Source organism: Crocodylus siamensis, chromosome 4, assembly GCF_052110815.1.
Source record: "Crocodylus siamensis isolate JL-2025a chromosome 4, ASM5211081v1, whole genome shotgun sequence".
In the NCBI taxonomy this organism is placed as follows: Eukaryota; Metazoa; Chordata; order Crocodylia; family Crocodylidae; genus Crocodylus; species Crocodylus siamensis.
Window position 1 is genome coordinate 181,813,056 of NC_143398.1, and position 18,363 is coordinate 181,831,418.

The window sequence follows — 18,363 nt, forward strand, 5'->3', positions numbered from 1 at the left end:
ATGCAAGACTGGAGCATCAGACATGGAGTTGAATGACATTGAAGGCTGGACAAGTAGAAATTGGAGGAAGTTCTGCCAGTACAAAATGCAAAATTACAGACTTGGAGGACCAATAATAAGACTTCCTTTTATAAACTGAAGGCTTATTAGCTAGAAATGACAGAGGAGGAGGAGAAAAAACCTGGGTGTTTTGGTTAAGCATAGGCTGAGTATGAACCACCAATGTGATACAGCCACCGAAAATGAAAGAATCATCTGAGAATATATCAGGAGAGGTGTTTTGCCTAGAGATGGGAAACCGTTAGTGACATTACACTAAGTATTGTGGAGACCTCATCTGGAACACTGTGCACAATTGTTTCTGCCATATTCAAGAAAAATGAATCAAACTAGAAGAGATGCAGAGAAGAGCAAGTAGCATGATCAGGAAAGATTATCTTAGGAGAGAAGCTTAGAACCACTTGTCCTGTTTAGTCTAGTAAAAAAAATGGTGAGAAGACTCAGTTTCTCTCTCTAAATGCATCAGGGGCTAAGTCACCAGGGAAGAGAAAAATGGTATTAAAGCTAAAGGAAAAAAACATGGTATAAGAACAAACTGGTATAAACTAGTCATATATGAATTTAGGCTAGAAAGAAGGTCTCTAGCCATCAAAGGAGTGTTTTTAACCATCAAAATTTCTAACTATTGTCAGAGAAACAGTCAAAAGTAGTGGAAGCAAGAAATCTAACCCACCTTAAAGTAGAGCTTAATCAGTTAATGAACAGTCTTATGTGATATGGAGCCTGTGATAGCAGGGGACTGGTCTCAGTGCCCCAAGAGGTCCCGGCGAGGCATGTGTTCCAAAATCTGGAAGGTCAGCACAGGCTCCGAAGTCATTAGGTGTTGGTGAAGAGTTGTGATGGAGGGATCATAAGCCAAAAGCCTGTGAAAGGAAGACAGTGTTGAGGAATGAGCATTAGGTAGAGTCATAGCAAGGGTATGAGAGAGCATGGCTTTATCTGCACTGACTATAAATGGGGTTTCATGCTGTGCTTCACTCAGAGTGGAAGTTAGATGGGGTATGTGCACTCACTAAAAGCCACATCAATGCAAGTTACATTAATCTCTGTTTTTATTTTCATCTGTTTTGCCATGCTTACACCACATGCAAGTCACATCACTGCTGGGTTTGTCAAAAAAACACAAAGCATTAGTTTCAGTGGAACCCATATACAGTAGGAACTACACCTGCTGTGGGCTGTGGCCTGATGCCAGGCAGTTAACATAGCAGTGACCGAGAAGACCTTGGTTTGCACTGTGCTCTTTTGTTTCTGAGACTGGGAGTGTCCTGCAGGCTCTGGAAATGAAACTGGCTTTGAACCACACCCACATAATGCAAGTGACCTTGCAGGAGCATGCTCTGGAAGCCAGTGTCTTGAGTCAGCCAGTCAGAAATGGGTGCTGCACACAGCTGATTATACACCATGCCAGAGAGAGGAGAGGTCCTGTGGCATAGCGCAGTGAAGAGTCATGGTTTTGTGGTCATTGATGAGGCTAACGGTGGACTTTTTCTTTCATGTGCACAGATGTATGGAAAAGTTTCCAGTTTCTTGGAAGAGGCCAAGAGTAGCACTGTATTTGTGCTGAGACTGCTTGAGAGCCGGGGAGTGTGAAGGAGATAGTCACTATGGAAGACGCCAGAGTTGAATCCCAGCTTTGGTGGGCTAAATTTCAGAGAATACAAATGTGAAATGGACACATTTCCTGTGTTGCTTTCTGTTCCAACAGATGTCATCTCTGGTGAGACAGACTCCACAATGAAACTCTTCCTGATGCGACCGACCCCTAGGGTTATGGGCGGTCTTACCTTTACCCTGCACACATTAACCTGTGGCAGGTGTACAAAACTCCTGGGTCAGTGCTTATGGCATCAAAATCCATCATCTCCTACAAGAGCAGATGTGTGAGCCATGGAGAAGAGGGGCTTGGCTGCCTGGGAGGTGATGGAGAGCTCAAATCACCCTGAGGTGCCCTATGGAGCACATTTTGCCTGCCTATTGCCTGGCCTGCCAGCCCCTGGTACTGTCTGTGTCTTGGGAGCTGCACTGTCTTGGCTGTTCCAGCTCTACCTTCAGAGGGAATTGCTGCCACTTTTTAGAAAGCACAGAGTGACTTTTTATGTCTTCTTATTAGGCGCCTGAAGTGGGAAGTCTCATAGTTTCCAAGAGCAGTTGGCATTACATAATGGAGACACTGCTTTCCCCTCCTGCCTATTAGGGTATATCATGCCCTCTATTTCCAGCAGGCAATTTAGAGGGTGAGAGATCTGCAGCATGGGAATGACTGGACTCTGGGAGAACGATCTTATTTCTTTAAACCATACATGTCTGGCTTCTGGTGAGGATACATGATTTCATGCACAACCTTACAGTGGGACACAGGTTCCTCCAGTGGCCCTGGCAGCAGCTCTGGGGCTAGAAGTAGGTGTCTTGACATCCAGGTTTGGATGTTTCAGTACACTCGATGCAAGTGATGCCACCATGAATAAGATCCTCTGGCAATCAAGTCTCTACTGGAGATTTTTTGGTTGGGGAAGGCCCAGCAGGAAAACTTCAGTGGAGCCCTGCTGCCATGAAGCAAGAAACTACTGGGGCCAGTCCTTCCAAAGATGGCCTAAGCTCCCTCTTTATTCCATGAGGGTCCTAGAAACCACTAGGTAGGCTCTGCAGCCTGTTTCTTGAGGGGGGATGGGACCCCTGCCCAAGGGGTGGAATTTGGAAGGAAAACATTGTGTACTCTCCCCATCTTCCAAGAAAACCTGCTGGAGGGAGTAATCCTGCCCAGTCATTCTTTTCCAGGCAGCCCAAGGTGCAAGCTCTCATGGAGGACAAACACATTCAGCACCCTGCTGTTTCTGAGAGAGGTTTCAGGGACATGCAACAAAGAGTGAGAATCCTCCTCTTCCTCTTCCAAAGCTGTCCTATCAAATATCAGGCATCTTCCTCTGAATGTTTCCTCTGATAAAATTTCAGCCAAAAAGGGATTTTTTTGAAGAAGGAACAGATGGGGAGGATGATCCGGCTGTATGTTCATTGCCTTAGCTATTATGATTCATGGGCTTTATAAGCAGTAGGAGGATGACAATAGTGACAGTAACCTTCTGAAGACGCACACAGTTTTATGGAAGGTTGTCCTACCCAGCTGGCCCCTGTGAACTCCTGCAGGTCAGGCAGGAGTGATTTTGCACATCAGTGTCTCGGGATGGTCTTGGATCCAACGCTGAGCCATTGTCCAACCAATAGGGTGTTTGAAAGTCCTGCATGTGAAAGGCAAATCAGTTTAAATCACCACCTCCTCCCCCCACAATCAGATAATGGATTATGATATGGGTTAGCATAATAATTCACCCTTAGGAACAAAAGGGGGGAGGGGTTCTGCTGTAGGGACATTAGGTGTCAGGATGTTAGCAAGTAATAAACCTAAGGGTCTTGTCAGACCTTATGCTCTAAGTTGAACAAATGTTAACCAGCTTAGTGCCATTTGGCTTAGTGGAGCAGTCACACGGTAAAGTGAAAAACCTGATCTGACTGCCCCTCACTTGCCCAGATATGACTTGCAGCTAAAGGCTTGGTGAGCAGGGGCAGGAGTGGGAGCTAGGGTCAGGACCGGGTGCAGTGCAGCATCCAGTTCCCCCACCACACCCCTGGCTCAGACTGGTTCACTCTGCTCCTAAGGGTGGCAGAACTGGTGTGGCTGGCACCATGGCCACCAGGCGCTGCAGTGACCGTGGTGTGTGCTCTGCCAGATGTCCCCAGGAGATGAGATACTGTGTCCAGCCCCACTGCCCCAGTGTTCCTCCTCACCCACTGCCTCCTGGATGCTGGAGGGCTTCAACTTGGGTGGAAAAGCTGTGGAGAGTGGCCACAAATTAATGGAATAGGAGCAAAATTAGATGAATTAGAGCTAATCCTGCCTTGGAGCAGCATAATGTTAAACCAACAGTGAGTACTTTAAGCTACTTAAAAGGTGTTAATGTGCAGCCAGTCCAGGAGTTCAGAGCTCCAGAAGCCACCTAAAATTACTGTGTAACAAGGCCCTTAGCATGTATTACCCACCTGTTATTTGGTTAGAAGCTGGACAGATGGGTAGGACAGAGCACATCAGCTCCTGTATGAGCTACCAGCGCATTTCCAGTGGTGCCTCTCCCAGACTGAATAGCAGAGGGACAGTATATTACCCTATGTCCAGCACAAGTTCAAGTGAGTTTTATAATAGCTGTGGTGACACAAGAAACATCTCTGGTTGGCTTCACGGCTCAGTTGGATTACCTTGCATTCATTCCAGGAGATGCATTTAGCTGAAATGCTCTTAAAGCATTGTTTTCCCCTTGTAATAATTTCCCTGGCAATGACACACACATGGATATATGAGCCATGCAACACACATGGGATTGATCTACCATCACTGACTCTCTGCCTGTGCTCTGCCATGGAGCCCGTTCTCCCAGGGCAGTAGTTGTATTCCAAACCCCTGAGTAGCTGTAATCCCCTCTGCCTCTCTCAAATGTGTAAAGAAACTATACGCTTTCCCCACTAAAGCTACACATTTCCTTCTAGAATAGCACAATGTACAATTGGCAACACTACACACCCCTGTCCAAGCATCCCGACTCTTCCTACACTTCCCTTCTCCTGTCTCTTCCAACCCCAGCGTGTGGGTCCGTCCCCAGGTGTTACCAACGTGCTGGGGCTCTAGCAGTGTGGTGACTCTGGCCCTGTGACAGGGGTTCTTGCAGCTGTCGGGTGCGTGGAGCAGCTAGCTCCCCAAACAACCTTCTCCCTAATTAATTCTAGTCCCAAAGCCCCCCTGTGCTTTCCTGTTTCAGCTCCCAGCTACTGCTAGTCCTAGTCTGCAGGGAAGGAGAGGGTCCTGGCAAGGAGAGGACAGTGGGTGCCCTCTTTCTTGCTAAACCCAACTACTCCACCATGTAGGAGGGAGGCACAGGTAGGAGGAGGGGAGGCACCAAGTGCCCTGTTCTGGGCACTTGGTGCTCTAGACCCTCCTTCTCCAGGCCAGAGTTGGTGCTTTGATACAAAGGACATGTCTACACAAAACAGGACCTGGCCTGAAGGACGTGGGGGTCAGGGCTTTGTTCTGCCAAAGCTGAGTTGAGGCTAGGAATGAGGGGCGAATGTGGGTGCTATCCCATTTTTGTGCTGCTGCTCTTGGCCTGGCCTCAGGTAGAAACTAGGACAGCCTCTTGGGGCCATTGCAGAAGCGAAGAATAGAAGCTGTATGGTATTTCCTAGTCATACCCATCGCATCCCCTACAGAGTTCTCACAAAAGTTTACTTTGAAGCCAGTTTTCTTCCTTTCAGACTCCTGGGGATGTCACTTTATCCTACCACAGAGGTGTGGTACACACTTAACCCCCCGCAATGATCCAACTCCCAGAGGAGGCCTCAAGAGTTTGCTCTGATACTAGCGGGGGAGCAGAATCCAGCCATGACAAAGTCTGTGTAGCTGCTGCCTGACACATTCCAACCAGCTGATCATTTAATCGCTGTTGACTTTGGAGCATAAATGCAAGCAACACCCTACATCCAGCCTCTGGTCAAGCTGTAATCAGTTAAAAATGACCTTTGGACTTCACATGGGTGGGGAGTATTGACAATATCATACACTCTCATGGTTACAGTACCTGACAACAAGCAAGGAAAGAGGTGAAAAGCCAGTTACACAGCTTTATTGAATAACCCTGCCCACAGCTTCTCTTGGTCACAGCACTTTCTACTACCTGATTGGCTACCAAAGCACGACTGGGGCAGGTGTTGTGTTTAAAAGACCTGCAGTTTATTCAGTGGTGAGATTTTAGCTTATTTTGGACAAACAGCTCCTGGGACCTTCAGGTATGTAAGCTCCAAGTGCCGGTGTTGTAGATGGTTTCCTATTACCTAGCATATGTTTCCAAGCTTTTAATTAATTTTGCTTCTCACCCACCTTTCCTTCATAACAATGAGAATATATATTTGTGGGTGTCTGGGGGGGAGGGGGATATAGATGTCTGTATTTGTCAAATTCATATTTTATATATATATACAGAGAGAGAGAGCGAGACAGAGAGAGAGAGCAGCAGAGAGACAGAGAGAGATGCAGCTCTCTATATATGTTAATTTGAATATATAATATTAATTTGAATATATAATTACATATATGAATTTAATAAGTACAAACATATAGACAAAATGTTCTCTTTACTATAGGCAAGATTTGTAATCTTATTTGTATTTATATTCAGACAAATAAGATTAATAAAGGGCAAATTTTGTCTATAGTTTGACTTGGGAATATGGGAGCTAAACGGCATCCTGAGAGGTGCCTTTGGTTTTGAAGTAAAAAAGAGCTTCATTCTTCTTTTGACTCTTAAGAGCAAAGTGAAATGGTGGAACTGGTACCATCACCAGCTTCGTTTTGCATAGATGTTCCCACCAAAAGGCTTTCCTACTTAACCCCTTTCTTGTCTATTAAGATGATAAGCTCTTGAGGGCAGGAGTCTGCATTTGCAGGGTGCACTCTTGCCCAACAAAGTGCTGTTTTTGGCTGATCACTAGGCAAGCCAAGAATACCACATGAAACACCAGCTCTGCTGCTTTCCTGTCAGGATAAACATTGTGATTTCAACCTCAGGTGGCTATGTGGTTAGATTGCTGAGACTGATGCTGGTGCTTTGGACTTCAGAAAGGCTTTTGCAGAAAGGCTGCTCTGTTCTGTAATGCACTTATGCCTAGTGAAGTGTCTCACTGTAAAAATATGTATGAAGGGCAAGGATTTTGTATGATATCTTTTGCTGGATTAGTTATATAGTTGGGAGAGCTGTTGGCCGAGCTTTCAAGCTTCCAGTGCCCTTCCTCAGGCTGTATCTGAGTTGTTTATGTGATGCAGGAGCTAAATGCACTGGAATATCTCCTGATTTGTGTCACTTTACAACAATTTTACAGTTTGTTTAAAGACTGAGTTGGGCCTGATCTTATTCAATATGCTTTAGTGATGACCTTGACACAGAAAATAGGAGTGTGTTAATGGACTTTGCCAATACTAAAAGTTATTAATCCATTGATTAGGTAAGGTACTTCCCATAGAGAGTTAACCTGATTTGAAATACAGGATACAGTTGTGGGCAGTGCACTATTTACGAATGATGACCTTGAGCTTGGGCAGGTGCAAAGAAGGGAAGGAGAAACAGCTGTTTGAGTAAAAGGTGAATGGTTTCTGGAGACTAAATGAGTCTAGATTGGACATCAGAAGGTGCTAGCCATCAGAGTGGTGAGGTGCCTGGGCAGCCTCCCAACAGAGTAGGGAAGGCAAAATCCTGACTGCTTTCAAGATGGAACTTGATCATCTTATGGAAGGGATTAAATGATGTGATGCCTGTTTATGACCCAATACACAGAATGCTGCTGATCCCAAACACATCAGGCCAAAAGGAATTAGTGCAATGGCATCAAGAATGGCTTCAGCCCAGCTGGGTTTACAGGGAAAGAGAAGGGCCTTGTTCTCTAAACATGTCCATCATGCCACTCTTACACAGAGCAGAGCAGCAATAATCCCTGAGGGAAACCTATTTTTAATTAGGATTTAATTGTTTTGTTAAAACCTGCTTTGTTGTAGAATAGCTAGTTGCCTTTCATCCCAGCCAACTTGCCTTCAGGCATTGTCCTTCTTTTGTAAGGAGCTGAGCCAGCGTGGGGGTGAGGGAGAGTTAGCTGTTGGCCAGTGTCAGAGTAAATAACTCCAGGAGCAAGGAGGAAGCAGGACTGGGCTGTGATGGCTGATTAGCTAGGCAACAACACCTCCTGGGGCTGCTCCTAGGTGGGGCAGTACTTGCTCCATACGGTGCCTGAGACCCCACTCTAGGCCTGAATGAATAGCGGTGGAAAGGGAGGTGATTGTCTGGCAATGGGGAGTGGAGAGGAGGACGTGCTACACAGTGTGCTGGAGAGCAGTACTGGGAGGAAGGCGTTGCTTTTTTCTCTGTGCCGGCCCATGGGCCGTTTGCAGCTGTGCACTACCTGCATGAGATAAAGTTGTGCAGTGCCCATGCCACGGCTGGTACTGGTGCCCAGTAGTCAGAGGGCAATTGATGATTCAAGCAGGTAGATAAGGAAAACAAACAGGCTGCCTGCAGTGAACGTGGTGCTGAATGGGTGGTAACACAACACTCCCTGGCTTTGCCGGCGACTTTGGACTGACCTAGTTCTGCCTTGCTGGAAGTTACAGAAAGCTTGTCCTTTGAGGCCAATAGCAGCAGGTTGGTCTCTATTGTGGTCCTGGGCCGTCAAAGTCCATTCTCAACATTTGCAGGCAATCGTTTGTCTGAATAGGCCCACTGTGCTCTTCACTCAGGGCTCCTTTCAGCCACAAAGGTACTGTGAGCTAAAAAAAGAGACATAACCCCCTCACCCCCCACCTGTTGTAGGTGAAGAACAAGGGAAAGGGCACAGCCATTGTAAGAGCAGGGAATCTTATGCCCAGGGAATCAGGAAGAAGTCCAGGCCCTGCTACAGAGGAAGACTAAAACCCCTGTAGTTCTTGCCAGTCTGACCTGGGGGAAAAATTCTTTCCTGACCTGAAACCCCTGACCTGGTTTCACACTGAGGCCATGGGCAAGACCTTCCCAGCCAGCGTTGGGTAGTTATGTTTACTGGGACATGTAACAAAGGAGGCCCATGAGACAGAGGCATGCCATGGCAGGGCCCTGGGGGCATCAGCCACACACCCTCCAGTTGCCACTGCTGCTGCGATTGTGATTGTCCAGCTGTGGTGGCAGCTATTATTTTTCCACATGCTTACTGCAAATCAGTGCCCAGGCATCTGCCCTGGTCACCCCACCCTGGTTATTCCACTGCCTAGAGATGCCAACTGCAATCAGGGCCCTCCAGTAGTGATGATAATGACAATGTTAGAAACGATGTGGCAGAGAAGTGCTTTGGGGCGCACAGCTGGCCCCTGGCAGAGTAGGGACTTGAATCTAGGAGGGGGAAGTGGAGGAAAAGGGCCCTTGTGTGTGGGTGTGTGTGGGCATTTATGTGTATGCATGCAAAGCCACACAAGCGGCAACCCCCACCTTTGTGCACCTGGGAGAAGCTGGTGTGAGCTGCCGTCTCCTGCTTGCCTGGAGGACGTGCTGGAGCTGGTTCCAAGGGAGAGCTCTCGCCCTCCTGAGTTGTCCAAGAGGAGGAGGAAACAGGGGGGATAAATTGGGGCCAGGGGTGGGGGGAGCATGGGAGAAGCCTCCATGGCTGCTCTTCCCTGTTCTATAAGGAGGTCCCATTGTGGGGTACAAAGGGGAGAACAGTTTGTGATACGAGCAGCATGGGCCACAGGGGCTGTCGTGTGAGCAGCAGGTGACAGTGGTTGGTCATGCTAATGCCTTCCCATGTGTGAATGAATCTAGAAAAACATCCTGAAAGCGAATTTGTGCTGAACAGGCACTCATGACACAGTATGTACCAGCGCACAGGTGTCCTCCTCATTGCATGGGTCTGGTGCCTGTGTCATCCACTAGCATGAGACACAAGTGTGGAAAAGCCAGGTGGAAGCACAGTGCCTGCCTGCAGGGATGCAGAGACAGCTCCCCTCCCACCTGGAAAGGAATGGGCAAGCATCTTCATTGCTCTGGTGCAACTCTTCTAGGTACAAAGCAGCATGTCTGGCTGCACTCTAACATGGCTCTAATTCACTTGTGCAAAACTGCTTCAGAAGATGGACTCTAAAGCCACATCTACATGGCATCAAACAGTTCTGGGGAGCACTGCTGTGGAGACCTGTCCCACCTAGTCGCTCGCACTCTGTGAATGTCCCATTCCAAAACCACATCACAGCCTGAGTTTTCCTGAGACAGAGAAACTGAGAGGTGCTGCCTCTCAGGGAGGAAATGGGATCTTAGCCCTGTCCCCTGCAATACATTAGTCCATGGAGAAGCAGATTGTATGACGGGCAATGCTGCGTCTGCCTCCTGGATGACAGAGATCTCCAGTGGGTTTTCTTTGCTGGGGCAGAGATCTTCTCCAAGTGCTTGCGGTGGATAAATGGGGACCTGCAGAGAGCTGAGAAGAGAAAACTTCTAACCCTGTGTATCTTTCATTCACAGGTGGTGCTGGACACATCTGGAATGTGGAATCCTAATGCAGGTGAGGCCCTGTCTCAGCTGGCAACATGGTACCTGGGAAGGTCTGCACTGCAAGCCAAGTTTTCTCTTGCTCTAGGTTTGGTTTAAAGTGTGTGTGGGGGGCAAAGTAAATGTTGACCTCTGGGCCAGAAATCATGGCTATCAGTGGGAGACATGCCTGGGTAAGGACTGCAGCATCAGGCTATTTCATGATTAAGTGAAAGTGTTTGTAATCTTCAAGGTTTAATAGTCAAGGATGAGGGCTCCAATCTGCTTCTGGGCTCAACTTGTAAGGGGCAGGCAGGCCTTCTGAGACTGGGAACAGTGCACCAATTAATAGGAGGTGGTATGGCACAGTTTGGCCCTAAGTGCTTGCAGCATTAACTGCATTATCGTTCCTTGCTGTTCTTTAGGCAGGTTCATTAGAAAGCCCAGGGTCACAGTTCCCTGCTGTTCCTGAGAAGCACATAGTGCTTTTATTTTCAACAGTGCAGAGACTTCTGTATGGGCTGTGGAGCACAGGAGGGACCAGCTCCCCTTAGGTTGTTTCTAAGGGGAACAGTGCACTGGGAAGAGCTGGTCTGTGCTAGAGGACCCTGCTGTCCAATGCTAGGGAAACGCTGTATGGAGTTCTCATTGCATTGTGGAGATGCTGCCAGAGGAAAGGGGTGAAGGTGTCTGGCTCTCTCGTGTTCTTCATCTTTTTTCCCCATTTTTCTGGCAGGAACCCCTGGTGGGGTGCCACCACCCAACATGCAGCCTTATCCCCCTCCTCCTGGATCATACCCTGGCCCTTATCCAGGGCCTGGCATGCCAGCATGCCCAGTCCCAGGTTATCCTGGTTCTGGCCACCCTCCTCCACCTTGTGGACCCCCAGGCATGTATCCTGGGCCTGGTGGACCCCACCCCCACCCGCATCCTCATGGACCCCACCCACATGGACCCCACCCTCATGGACCCCAAGGCATGATGCCTGGGGGACCAGGATGTCAGCCCATTTCTCCTGGTTATTATCCCTCGGGTGGTCATCATGGACATCATAAAAAGCATAAGAAAAAGCAAAAGAAGCATTCCCATGGACACGGAGGCAAGGTAAGGAGCCAGCGATCCTGGGGCCTGGGGAGGGAGGCTGCAGAAGGCAATGTGCTTAAGGGCCTGAACTCTGAGTTGGAAGGCAGTGCAAGACCCACAAGCCCACAGATGCCAAAACCTTTTGGCTAGGAAATGTTCCATTTCTAGCTCATACCTTCAGCTGCTGGGATATGAGCTCCAAGGTCAGGACTTGCAAAAACACAAGTACAAACATTTTTCTCAAGACAAAGAGCACTTCCAAACCCAACCAGTATCTTGTACTGTCTCATTCTTTAAGGAGACACTCTAATTAGGTGGTTGACTGTTGACCAAATGGGTTCTCACTTTGCAATTTAATTTGTTATACATTTGCAACAAGCAATTAACAGCCCCTATCAAATATTCCCACATATATATTATAGCAGAAACCTCCCTTGCAGTCTTTATTTAGCTCAAACATCTTAATAAACCAAGCAACTAAAATATGCTTATTCATTTTCCCAATTATTGTATCAATGATCTAAAAAAATTCAGTCAAGAGGCAGGCATGTTTGTAATGGGTCAACCTAGCATTATATAAATAAATTCTTTTAGTTCTATTAGTCCTTTTACACCAATCTTATGGTTTCCTTTCTTACAGAACAGTAATCAGATTATTTCTCTGCTTTAGGCCTTAATTCTGCACAGAACATGCTTAGCCTTAAGCAACGAAGCAATCCAGTAGCCATCACTGTTGCTAATTATATGCATATATTTAAACAGGTTTGCAAATTTTTGCCAGGCTGGGACGTTATATCTTACACCTTAACCAGACAGTGTTTGGGAGCACTTTTATCAAACACAGCTTCCTGCTGACTCCTGCTCCGTGCTGGCTACATGCCAGAAAAATGCCATGTAGCTACTTTCTGGCATGTGCCCAGCAGCACTTCTCAGTTTCTCTGTCTCAGGAAAACTCAGGCGTGACGGGGTTTTGGAATGGGATGTTCACAGAGTGCGAGCCACTAGGTGGGACAGGTCTCCACGGCAGTGCTCCCCAGAACTATTCGATGCTGTGTAGATGTGGCTTTAGAGTCCATCTTCTGAAGCGGTTATACACAAGTGAATTAGAGCCATGTTAGAGTGCAGTGAGACATGCTACTTTGTATCTAGGAGGGTTGTGGCAGAGCAATGAAGGTGTCTTGCTGTAGCTTCAAAGTCATGAGTTCATACCCCACTCCAAGGGGACTGCAATTTGCAGTTATCACACCTTGACCTAGGTGTCCCTCTCAGGAATCATAACACAATTCTGCTGCTTAGGACAGGCAGTGTAGGATGGCATGCATGATGGACCCTAGAAAAGGAGCTTTCTGTAGCTAGATATAATTAACCAAGCTACAGAGCTAATCCCCATCTCCTTCTGCAGTGAGCTGTGGGATCATTTATGCCCATGAATGAATATGTGTGGGAAAGGCAGACAAGGTTCTTTGGGTAAATGTGATATCTTTTATTAGACCAACTAAGTTTAAAGTTGGTCAAAGAAACTTGTTGGCCTATGTCTTTAGACCAATACGGCTACAACCGACATCCCTGTATACGTGGGCTAGGGGTGTTTTGTTGATATCCTAATAGGCTTCAATCCATGTTTCCTACAGAAAAGCAGTGGCTCAAGCAGCAGCAGCAGTTCTGATTCTGATTAAAGAAGACCTCTCCTCCCAGCCTGGATTGAGATGGGTGATGCAACAGAAGTAGAATCTAATTTAGGAATGCGCTGTTATTCTACCAAGTCATTCTTCTATTCCCCTTTCCACCCTCTTCAGAATGAATTTTGTGTAACCTGGTGCGTAGCGATTTCCTGTTTCTGGCCTCTGACATTTCCGGCTGGACACATTTTAGGATCCTGAACTGAAGTTTTCAACCATGTCTTTACAGAAAATTCTGTCTTAGAGGGTTTCATTCTCTAATCCCTGCTGAGATGCAGAGGGACCACATATAACAATGTAATGATTAAAAGTTCTGGTTGTGAATAGATGGTGATTTACTGTCTTGTGCGTGAATCTTGTACAACAATGCCCTCTGCTGGACTGTGCGACTGGGCAGCTTACATGGAAACATGAACTCCTGTGGTCATGGCTGATGAGAATTACTGACCCTGCTGGCAGGCTGTGAACAATGTGATCCTTCAGCTCCAGTACAGGAGGTTGGCTGTTTGGAACAGAACAGAGTCATTTCTCTATCATATGTCCTCCCATGGTGTATGACCAGACCATGGTATGTAATTATTAGGGGTGCAAGGCCTAATTTTCATCCTTCTAAGGCAGCTGTAGTCTTTACCATCATGGTTACAATATGAGAAGTGTGGGATCTTTCCTCAGCCTCTCATGAGGTCCTCCTTGCTCGTTCGGCCCAGCCCTATATTAGCACATATAATACAGTACTGTATCTAGCAGTAACAAATACTGGCACCCTGTTCTGTTTGTAGGAATCCCCAAATGTACCTACAAGCCAGTCCTGGAAAACTTGAGTCTTAGTCACTGGAGCAATCCCCTTGCCTGCCTAAAATTTCATGTCAGGCCACTTTGCTGGTGAGACCTCGTTGCTCTCTTGCCAGGGGTTCCTGGTAAATCTGTAAAGTTTCAGCTACTGGCTTGCAAGAGAACAAGACCCTTCTGTTCTCTTGCTACGATTCTGTAAAGGTGGCAACCTGTGAGAGTGTTGCAGCGACAGAGCAGAGCACATGGTTAGTGAACTCCAATGGGTAAATGTGAGTTCTCTGGAAATTATGGGGTTTTGTATGTTGGGTGGGGGAGTGCAGGGCATGGTCTGGAATGGCCCAGCTGGCCTTTCTGGTTCTCTCCCCTTACTTATATCTGTAGTGTCCTGTAGGTAGCTTAATGCAGTGTTGAGATGCAGCCTTTGCCTTCCTTCTTTGTGTTCAATCAAAAATAATGTTCTGCAGTTGGCAGGAAATATCAGGAAAAAACTTTTCATTCCCAGTAGTGATTTTCATATGGAACTAAGGCTTCAAAATAGCCTCAGGTTCCCATTGCCATTGGGTTACTCAGAGCCAGAGTCAGGTGTTAAAGGAGCCTAGGACATCAGGGAAGTACAGATGACTTTCATTTCTGGTGGGTGTGGGCCACTGGCTTTTGTGGTGGTACATCTACCCACGCACACCAACTGAGGGCTTCAGTTTGTTTTCTTCAGTGGAGATATCTAGTTAATACCAGCTGGAGTCTGACCCACTGAGTACCATGGAGATGCACTTAGTGACACTAGCTGGGGATATCTGGCCTTCATTTTAAAACACACTATTCACTGTCCCCCTTCCCCTTAAATAATGGACAATATGTTTATAGGGTAGGAAGAAAGAAGAGTTTATTTATTTATTTCTTAAAGAACACAACCGAGGTTCTTATCAGGATGCTGCTCAGGAGATGCCAATTTCAAGAATGCACTCAGGTGCAATTTCCTTGTTTCACTTGCGAGTGTGATCTAGTGCAGACAGCATCGAGTCACCTGGCTTGATACCTCAAGCTGGGATGTAGGCTGGACCTCACAGCAAGGATTAAATACACAGGTTCTTATGAGGCTGGGTGATGGAAGCAGAAGGAGGCAAGGAAAGGCCAGTCCATAGAAACATAAGGATACATAAGGAGGCCAATGAACTTAAAAGTAGATATAGCCTTCAAATGGGCATCTGGAAACATCTGCATGAGACATGGTTAAAACCCCAAGCTAGGTTAGCCCAGCTCATCACTGTTGGGGAAAAAAACAGGCAGGCCAAGGACAAGGTAAATGGAAGTGTACTTTGTGGGCCACATCAGGATGCAGCATGGTGTGTCAGAGACAATCTACCCCTGATATCCCTCTATGGACGGCAGGAGTATGGAGATGAGAAGAAAGAAGGGAGGGCACTCCCCGATGGAACTTGACAAAACCTTGGGAATTATTTTTCTCTTGCTGCCGTTAACAGTAAATAAACCTGAGGTCCAAGCTCAGTGCACAGACCAACTTAGAGGCCTTTGGGCTAGGTTTCTGGAATTATGAGTCATCTGCACCAAGAGCTTGGATGTAGCAAGAGCTTGGATGCAATGACCTTGATGTGGAAGTGGATGCATGAAGCTCCACCAATAAATGGTTGGCAAGGTGGGAAGGTTGGATAAATTCCTGGACATTAGAAATTATCACTCATCCGGCTGAATTTGGGAGCTTTGCTGTTCCTCTGTTTAGCACCCATGGGATTACAGTACATACACAAAGGCATTATTTAGTTTGCTTAAGGCATTGCAAATTATATTGTATGGCTCTGTATCCTTTGAACTTGGTTTTAATTAGCACCATAAATGTGAGATAGCTCATTGTTCCTCGTGACAATTAACATCAGCTTCAACTTGCAGCTAAAAAAAACACTGGCAATCCAGAGGGCAGTTTTGTATGAACTGCTTTAGGCCTGCATGGAGTTTTGCTAACAGACATACAAAGGTAAGGAAACAAAACAAAACAAGTAATATCTGGGGGTGTGTATTGATGAGAGGAGAACATACGTTTTCCCCTTAACTAACATATCCACCTAATGAACCTGTCAAAGAAGCCGGGCTGGGAGAGGCTGGCATAGTCCTTCTCCCGGAATATGGCTGCCCGATCCCCAAGGCCGATCTTGAGCAGGACATCCATGTCCACATCACTGCCGACGGCCACCACCGTGGGCATGACATTATGCTTCTTCATGGAGTCGATGGCCTCCTCAAGGTTCTTGGTCCCTGTGATGCCGTCGGTAATGAAGACAAAGGAGAGCTCAGCATTGCGCCGAGCGACCCTCTGCCTGTCCACTGGGTTGTTGACAATGTTGTTGATGGCATGGATGATGGCAGACCCAATGTTGGAAGAGGAATCCATGTACCTGATGCCAGCCAGAGCATCTGCGATGTCTGTCAGGTTGTATGTTAAAGGGAAGATCACTTGCTGTTGGTTCTCGCTGCCATACTGCTGGAGGGCAAGCCGTGCATTCAGATTGTCATTGTCACTCCTGGCCAGTGTGAGGCGCCGGGCCACATCCTCCACAAAGATGTGGGACTTCTGGAAGTTTGCTCCTCCAATTCTTTCAGAGCCGTCCAGCAGGAAGACAATATCAACAGGGCGTTGTGTGCACTGTGCCACAGCCAGCTCTGCAGGGAAAAGGAAAAAAACAACAGTCAAGCCTGAGGGAAAGGAAGGCAGAGGAGGGCCTGGTAGGCTTTCCCTATGCTGCTTTGGACAGAAGTCTCCCCGAAGGACTGAAGGACTAAGCCTAAGTAAGAATGACTCCTGCAATGTACCTTGGAAGCTAGCAAGGTGATAGCACTTACATGATATGTAATAGCAACTGTGAGAGCAAAGAGTTGCCGATTTGATTGTTTCCAGAAAGCAAAGTTTCAGCGCCTCAGCCAGGGTTTGTTCAATTGCAAATCAATAATTTGCTTCAGCAAAGATGAAAGAGCTTCTAATAGACAGATCATTTAGCTAGAAAACCAGAACCACACCATGTGACTTAGCTGACAGATCACACCACTCATACAGGTAACTATTCAGAACTTGAAAGAAAAGCAGCAGGGAGTGGCTCTCAAGCCACCCAGACAATGATGCTTGTTTAGTAAAGACACTTGTCTCTGAATGACTGCAAAGAACAAGAAAGCTTGCATGAATTGCAGTCTGTTCATAGGCAATGCACACTGACAAGTCCCAGGGTCTTGGCTTGTTCCCTGGACCCTCTAGTTGGGAGGACAACTATTTTCAAATGCTAGTACAGCCAACTACTGCATGTGTTCACAGTGCTGCTTCTGAATTGTGCCCCAATCCCATGCAGTGGTGCAGCTATCAGGCCATTACACCATTTCGTTGTTGAATAACCCTGTCCAGCCATGCTACAGCCAACAGCAACACTAGTGTTGGAAACGAGTACTAACACCACTTCTGCCTATCTGTGCTTGACACTGGTGGGGGGAAAACACTTCTAGGAGTTTCATCTTTACTCACCCAGTGGGGTGAGCACATACCTATTGCCACTGGCTGAGGCTGTAATGCCCTGGCTTGCCCTGCAGGAAACAAAATGCAGCTGCACCATGGGAAGGCAGGCACAATCACTGCAGCACCTCTTTTCTGGGGATGGGGAGGAGAGCAGCAGCCATTCTCAGGAAGCAGCTCATTCCCCCTCTGCACTTGGCCAGATCTGCTAGTGGAGCAGGTAGGCCAAGCTCGGGACCCTCATATTATTTGTCCCCTCCACAACATTTGCTTGAGGAGGGGAAGATGGAGTGTACAGTCCATGCTGACCCCCTGAGGCTGGAGTCTCAGTCTGAGTCAGCAGCATTGTGCAGCTGAACAAGGGCAGGGGCAATGGCATTCACAGCAAGGAGGCCAGCACTACAGAACAAAGGCTGAGCCATGGTATTCATGCAAATAGCTGTGAAGTCACTGGCTCTCACAGCAAGGGATTCAGGGACAGACGCTGAGCAGAGAACACTGGGAAACGCGTGCTGCTTCTCAAAGGCGGCCAAGGAGCTGGTGGATGCTGCTCAGGGGAGCTCTGCCTGGAGACAGGAGGCAACAAGGGATGAGAATAGGCCCCACAGATACAGAGTACACCAGCAAGCTTCCTCCTCTTCCTTCTGCAGCACCGTACGATGGGCGGTGTCACTTATTCGGAGAACAATTAAAGAGGGAGCTGATCAGTACTTCCCTTCACGTGGCCAGCCATGCAAAGGGGCAGCATCCCTGCATCCTCATGGATTTGGCATGATGCTACTTCAGTGCGGAAGTTATTTTCTGGCTATGACAGCTATGGAGTAGGGCAAGGGCACCTCGTTCCCCCTGGGGAGAGTCAGGGTGGGTCAGTTTTAAACTTCTCACTGAAACTGGCTCCAGGCAAATCTATTCTGAAGAAAGGACTTTGCCTTCATAGAACAGGTAGGGGCTGAGCTCAGCAGCCACGTGTGGAAGTCATACAACAAAAGGCCAGTTTAGCTCCTTCACACCTCTGTCCTCTAAACATGTCTTCTTTCATGGGGCTGGAGAAAGGTCCCCTGTCTTCTCAGCTGGCTACCTGAGTATGGCAATGACAGCTTCCATCCCTGGAGGGAGCTAAGTGCAATGTTAGAAAGAAGGCCCTGAAGGAGACTGAAATTTGGCC

General features: G+C 47.4%; 2 protein-coding genes across 4 annotated transcripts in view; one reads left to right on the plus strand and one right to left on the minus strand.

Annotated features, from left to right (window-relative positions):
* The window catches only part of FTCD (formimidoyltransferase cyclodeaminase), a 36,908-nt gene extending 23,676 nt beyond the window's left edge, over positions 1 to 13,232 (plus strand). The window contains exons 14-17 of one of the 3 annotated variants that reach the window (XM_090045099.1): positions 1,567 to 2,696; positions 10,131 to 10,170; positions 10,873 to 11,240; positions 12,851 to 13,232. In XM_090045099.1, the coding sequence (XP_089901225.1) occupies positions 1,567 to 1,653 (87 nt within the window). In that variant the 3' untranslated portion in view covers positions 1,654 to 2,696; positions 10,131 to 10,170; positions 10,873 to 11,240; positions 12,851 to 13,232. The remainder of the gene's footprint in view (positions 1 to 1,566; positions 2,697 to 10,130; positions 10,171 to 10,872; positions 11,241 to 12,850) is intronic. The other 2 variants (XM_090045100.1, XM_090045101.1) reach the window with 2 other exon arrangements.
* A 1,324-nt stretch (positions 13,233 to 14,556) lies between these two features.
* Positions 14,557 to 18,363, minus strand: part of COL6A2 (collagen type VI alpha 2 chain) — a 43,392-nt gene continuing 39,585 nt past the window's right edge. The window contains exon 28 of the mRNA XM_090045097.1: positions 14,557 to 16,363. Within this exon, the coding sequence (XP_089901223.1) occupies positions 15,756 to 16,363 (608 nt within the window). The 3' untranslated portion in view covers positions 14,557 to 15,755. The remainder of the gene's footprint in view (positions 16,364 to 18,363) is intronic.